At 41.5% G+C, this 6,682-nt stretch overlaps 1 protein-coding gene across 1 annotated transcript in view; it reads left to right on the top strand.

The window, feature by feature from the left end:
- Window positions 1-6,682, top strand: part of Impg1 (interphotoreceptor matrix proteoglycan 1) — a 109,721-nt gene that overhangs the window by 66,753 nt on the left and 36,286 nt on the right. Inside the window, 1 exon segment of the mRNA XM_010617915.2 lies at window positions 2,932-3,106. Within this exon segment, the coding sequence (XP_010616217.2) occupies window positions 2,932-3,106 (175 nt within the window).

Genomic DNA, 6,682 nt, shown 5'->3' with positions numbered 1-6,682 from the left:
TTTTTTTTTGCAGGGCTGGGAGTCTGACTCTGGATTTTGTGCTAGATAGGCAAGCACTCTAGCACTAGGCTACATCCCCTGCCCAAAGAATCAATTTCAGAGGAGTAAAATCATGACTCGTCCCAGTATAGAATGAGTGCGTATTGAAGATTTTATTTACCTCATTAGTTAATAAAGAATTTCGTAAAGTGCTATCATTAGAATCCAAACAGTAGACTAAACATAAGCCAAGGAGTTGGCAAACTGTAACCCTTTCTGACAGGTGAAAGTTATATTTAATCCGACTTTAGTGCACATTTTAAAAGTTTTATTGAATACCCTCATCTCCATTTACATATCACCTATGCAGCACACTTGAGCAGTGGTAATAGGTAGTATATGGCCAATGGCTTAAAGTATTTACTGTTTGCCCCTTTTCCAAAAAGTTTGCCAAGTCTCGAAATAGGCAATCGGGAATGTGGACACCAATTTGCAGAGCTGGGCAGTAAAATATCTCCATTGGATAAAATTCGCTTGCATCCCCAGAGAATGGAGTGAGCCCAGAATTCATTCTCTATGGCTCCTGGCATTGTGAAATATTCTGGTCCAAGAAAGTGAAAAGTACAGCATCTTCTAAAATTAGATAACCCCACAGGCGTGCTTCATGGTGTTCAGCATTCTCTCGTAAAGACACCCGTTCTGGGTCTTCAAGTCCACCCCAAATAAGTTCGCACAATTTGTCTGATGTGCACTAAACTCCGTGAACTTTCTCGGGACATCAGAGGCGCACTCTAACCCGAAGGCGCTTCATTCTGGGTGTGTCTGGGACATGTCCAGGCCTTAGCTACTTCATGATAGCTCTTCTCTGCCTGCTCTCAGAACTGGGCACTCATCGGCCAAGCAGTTCTAGTGGACTCCTAGTTGCAAGGTTCTCATTCACAGACCAAACACAGTCCGTAGGACCATGTTGCTCAGTAAGTGCTCTAGGCAAGGGTACTACTAAAAGGATCAAGGCTCTGTCCTGCAGGAGCATATGTTCCCGGCACAGATGCTCCTGAGCTGAGAGAGATGTACCGTCGTAGACTGGATTCACTCAAAATGACTTTCTGCCTTTCCAAACGTAAATCCATTATCTTCCAGAATGGCTACCTGTACTGCATTTCTTTCATTTACTGAATGATAAAACTCTGCCAAAAAAATAAAAAAATAAAAGATTCTGAACATCCTGTAAAATGCATCTTTGACTTTTAAGTCAACTTTAGATTCATCTAAATTCTTGAATATTTGTTACAATTAAGAAAGCCCTCAGATTCTGAACATCCTGTAAAATGCATCTTTGACTTTTAAGTCAACTTTAGATTCATCTAAATCCTTGAATATTTGTTACAATTAAGAAAGCCCTCAGCCAGGTGTGGTGGCGCATGCCTGTAATCCCAGCACTCGGGAGGCTGAGGCAGGAGGATTGCTGTGAGTTCCAAACCAGCCTGGGCTACATAGTGAGTCCCGGGTCAGTCTCAACTACATAGTGAAACCCTGGCTAAAAAAACAGAAAACAAGAAAAGAAAGAAAGAAAGCCCTCATTAAACATGACTTCAGTGTTTTCATGATATCCTGATGACCTTTATGAAGTCAATAATTTTCCAAATTTGTATAAAATATTTGCGTTCTCTTAAAAGTGGCTCTTACTTTGATCTTTGCAGCTCACAGTCAAAATTGCTTAAATTCATTCTTTGAAAAGACGCTCTAGAAGCCAGACTAGTATCTCCAACATAGATTAGTTTGATTTTCAAAAATGATCCCCGCTTGTTTCTTCAAAATACAAATAATTACATGTGCTAATTTTTGCCTGCTTCTTTCATGTCTGGTTTTGTTCTTTACTATGTTCCCGTAGCAGGCAAGACAGTTCTCATTTCACAAGCAGAGATCTGTGAGCTCAGGGGACAGTTTTTCCTTTTATTCCTCCCTAAGCCTCCTGTGTGTCCAGATTGATTTAGAGAACGCATGAAAGATGCACCTTGGGACCACACTGTTAAGTGAAGCAAATCAGACACACAAGTTTAAATGTCATATGGTTTCTCTTATGTGAGAAACCCAAATTACAGGTAAAGAGAAAAATTACAGATCGTAGGAAGTAGGGAGTTAGCTCTTTCCCAAATAGGGAGGGAAACAAGAGATGGAGGGTTGGGGGAAGGGGAAAGGAAGGGAGGTGAAAAAAGGAGTCGAGATGTGCTATGTACAAGTACAAACTCTACATAAGGAAGGTAAACATTATACTTATATTGCAAACGTGCTAATTTGGAGGGGTTTTGTTTTCTGTTTTTGTTTTGTTTTTGGTACCGGGGATCGAACTCAGAACCTTGTGCATAGGAGGCAGGTGGTGGCAATGTACTAATTTTTTAAAATGTAATCGAAGAAAGAATACACGTATACATGTAATTTGGGGGAGGCAGAGCTCAGCGAAAACCAAAATATACTGGACAACTGAGGGAGGATAAAATTTTATTCACATTAGCCCAGCATCGTTAGCATGGCTATAATCCCTGTACTTAGGAGGCTGAGGCAGGAAGATCACCACGAATTCAAGGCCAGTGTGGGCTACATAGTGAGTTCAAGACCAGCCTGAACTATATAACAAGACTCCATCTCAATAAACTACTTTTTTAATTCAGATAATAGCAATAGAGAGACTGTTCATTAAGGAGGCGTGTCTAAAGGAGTGAGGCAGGGCTTATAGAGGGAGATAAACATAAGAGCTATCCTCGAGTCTCATAGGAGTCAAGTCTAAGTCACGCCAGCGCGGTTCTTTGCAGATAGCCCTTCCCTCCGCAGAACAAAAAAGAGTGAGGACATTCAGAAAAGTTAAAAAGTCAGAACGGGTGCGAGTTTTTTAACGTAGCCATTTCCTGATACAGGTCAGCGAGGTCCCACGTTGTCCGGTACTTCCCCATACAGGGTATCTTGTGGTCTGGGGCGTGGGAGACCACTTCGCCGTGGTCCTGGGTCTGGAGAAGGGGCCCACGCCTCGCCGAGCTGGGCAGGCTCTGCACCCCGGAGCTGGGGTGCGCCGAAGCTGCCGCGGGGACTGGCAGCACCGCTGCGCAGGGACGAGAGACCAGCGTGCAGGACGGTACTACGCAACAGTCCTCTGTTCCAGCAGGACTTCCACATTCTTTGGGGGGTACAGTGTTTGTGCATCGTATGGTTTACCCCACAGCAATTCAGTGCAGTGTGCAGTGGTCCAGTCCACATGATAAGCATGTCCGTTCCCTCAGTCGTTACTGTGCACTGGGAACCTTCTTATCCTTCTAATTTTAAAATAAAACATGGATTCTCATAGCCGATAGTTACTCTACTGTGCTACAGACAACAGAACTGATTCCTCCCAGCTGCTGGTGTTTTGCTGCCCCCGAGCTACCTCTGTGTCCTGCCCACCTTCCCAGTCTCCGGTGACCGCTGCTTCTCTCCTAACCTCTCTACCTTTGACATCCACTTTTTAGTTGTCACAAGTAAGTGAGAACACGAGGTATTTGTCTGTCTCTGACTTATTTCACATACTGACCTCCAGTTCCGTCCATGTTGCTGCGCCTGCCACGGTTCCGTTCCTTCTATGGCTGAATGACGTTTAGCTGGACCCCTTCACCCGCGGACGGGCATCTTGGCTAATTCCAGATCGTGGCTGTTAGGAATAAGACCGCAGTAAGCGTGGGGGTGCCCACAACTCCCTACGGTAATGATTTCGCTTCTGGGGTTACAGACAGAGCCAGTAGTGAAATGTCTGGACCACGGCGTGTTTCTACTTTGGGTTGTTTCAGGAATCTCTCTGTTATTTTTCATAATAGCTGTACTAATTTACATTCCCTCCAACAAGATACAAGAATCCTCTTTTCCTTGCATTCATGCAGGTGGTTTTTTTTTTTTTTCTCCTTGGTAATAGCTATTCAAATGGGGTAAGATGATAACTCACTGTGCTTTGATTTGCATTTGCTGCTAATTAGTAATATTAAGCATTTTCATACACGGTAATATACTGGTGGGCTTTCTTGGTCTTCCTCTGAGAAATGCCTATTGAGGTCTTTAGCCCATTTCCTGATTGGACTCTGGGGGGTGCTGTTTTTCAGTTCCTTCTATTCTCTGGACATTAACCCCTTATCAGATGAATCACTTTGAAATGATCTCCCATTCTGAGCTTTGGTGTCCTGTCCAAAAAGCTTTGCCTACACCAATTTATTGAGGAATTTTCCTTGTTTTCTTAGAGGAATTTTATCATTTCGGGTCTTACATTTAGGTCTTTGATACATTTGAGCTGATTTTATGTGTGGTGAGGGGTAAGAATCTAATTCAATTCTTCTACATATATAAGGTTTTTCTGTATAATGTACAAATGTCTATACATTAAATAAGCGCATTGCCCTTTCTCCAGTGTGTATAGTTGGTGCCTTTGCCAAAACTCTGTTGGCTGTGTGTAAGTGAATTCATTTCTGGGTTCTCCATTTTGTTCCATTTGTCTGACTGTTGAGTTTTATGCCAGTGCCGTGCTGTTTGGGTTACTAGTATGGCCTGGTACCATGTTTTAAAGTCAAGTTTGTGATGCTTCCAGGCTTGTTGTTGGTGATGATCACTTTGGCTATTCTCCATTTTTCATGGTTCTACATTAATTTTAGGAATTGTTTTCTATTTCTTGAAGAATGTCATTGGCATTTTCATGGGGATGGCATTAAATCTGGAGGTTGCTGTAGGTAGTACAATCCTTTTAATGGCATTGACTATTCTGATCCATGAACTTTCTCATTTCGTGTCTATAATTCCTTTCCTTAATATTTTCTAATTTTTATTGTAAGAATCTTTCACTTCCTTAATTGTTCCTGATTTTTTTTTTTTTTGAGACAGGGTCTCACTATGTAGTTGAGACTGACCTGGAACTCACTATGCAGCCCAGGTTGGTCTCGAACTCACAGAGATCCTCCTGCTTCAGCCTCCCAAGTGCTGGGGTTAGAGGCATATGATTACACCACACCCAGCTGTTCCTAAATATTTTAACTTTTTTTAGTTATTATGAATGGGATTGCCTTCCTGATTTCTTTTCTAGCAGGTTCATTACTAATGAGTAAAATGCTACTGCATTTTTTTGTATGATGATTTGTGTACTGAAACCTTATCAAATCCATTTATTAGTTCTAATAGCTTCTTGGTGGAAAATTTAGGCTTTTCTATGTATAAAAATCATATCAGCTGCAAGTATGGAGAATTTTGCTTCCTCCCTGCTTTGATGCTCTTTTTATTTTTCCTTTCTTTTCCTAAATTCTTTGCCTAGCTGTTCTTGCTGAAACTTCTAATAGTGTGTTTAACAAGAATTGTGAATGTGAACAGCTTTGTCTTATTCCAGATCTTTAAGGAAATGCTTCCCTCTTTACCCCATTCAATTTAATATTGACTGTGAGTTTTTCTTGTAGAGCTTGCAGCATTTTGAGGTATGTTCCTTCAATAACTAACATATTGAGAGGGTTTACCATGAAAACACACGGAATCTTATCACAGTTTTTCTGCATCATTGAGAGGGTCATACAGATTCTGTTCTCCCACCTTTTGATGTGGTATATCACATTCAGTGATTTGTAAATGTTAAACCCTCCTGGCACCCAGAAATGAATTCCCTTGATCACTGGTTGTTGACTTCCTTTTGCTAGTATTGTATTTGAAAATTTTACAATGTGTCTTCATCAGAAATGCTGGTCTGTTAAGTTTTTTGTTTTATTTTGTTTTGTTTTTTGCCACATCTTTTTGGGAGGAGGGTACCAGGGATCAAACTCAGGACCTTGCACTTGTAAGGCAGGAAGGCTGCACACTGAGCTAAATCACTGGCCCGGTTAAGTTTTTTTGTTATGTCTTTGTCTGCTTTTGGCATCAGGAAAATGCCTGGTTCGTAAAATATTTTGATAGAATTCCTTCCTTTCTCATTTTAATCTTTATTATCAACTTGACTGGATTAGGAGATTCCTGGCAAGGTGACCAGATTGTGAGGGTACTAACTTCATCTACAGGTTATCTGTGAGGCTGAATGGATATTAGGAGGTGGGGCCTATGAAGTTGGAGGCAATGGGTCAAGATAGCGTGACCTTGGGGGCTATAATTCATCCATGGCCGCTTCTTTCTGGGCTTTTCCCTTGTACTCTGTTTCCAAGTCTCCATGAAATGAGCAGCTTTCTCCTACCCCCGGCTTCCATCCTGCTGCTTCTGTCTTGGAGCCAGAGCATCATGGACTGAGCCCTCTGAAATCACGAGACAAAATTCACCTGTCCTTCCCTAGTCTGTGGCTGCCAGATATTTTTGTCCTAACAACAGGAAAATTAACCAATACTGAAGACTTTACTGCTTCTATCTCAGTACTTATTATTGAACTGTTTAATTTATCTATTTTATCTTTATTCAACCTTGGCATATTACATGATCCAGGAATATACCCATTTCTTCTAGGTCTTCCAATATTTTAGCCTGTGATTGTTTTGTTTTGTTTTGTTTTGTTTTTTGGTTCCAGGGATCGACCTCGGGACCTTGCACTTGTGAGGCAGGCAGCAGAACCACTGAGCTAAATCCCCCGCCCATTAGCCTGTGACGGTTCAGAGTCACTTCTTAAGACCTTTATATTTCTGTGCATCACTTGTAAATCTCCTGTATCATCTCTAATTTATAAATTTGGCTTTTCTCT

Source organism: Fukomys damarensis, unplaced genomic scaffold (assembly GCF_012274545.1).
Source record: "Fukomys damarensis isolate Sample0158 unplaced genomic scaffold, DMR_v1.0_HiC HiC_scaffold_27, whole genome shotgun sequence".
In the NCBI taxonomy this organism is placed as follows: domain Eukaryota; kingdom Metazoa; phylum Chordata; class Mammalia; order Rodentia; family Bathyergidae; genus Fukomys; species Fukomys damarensis.
This window is presented reverse-complemented; position numbering and strand designations above follow the sequence as displayed.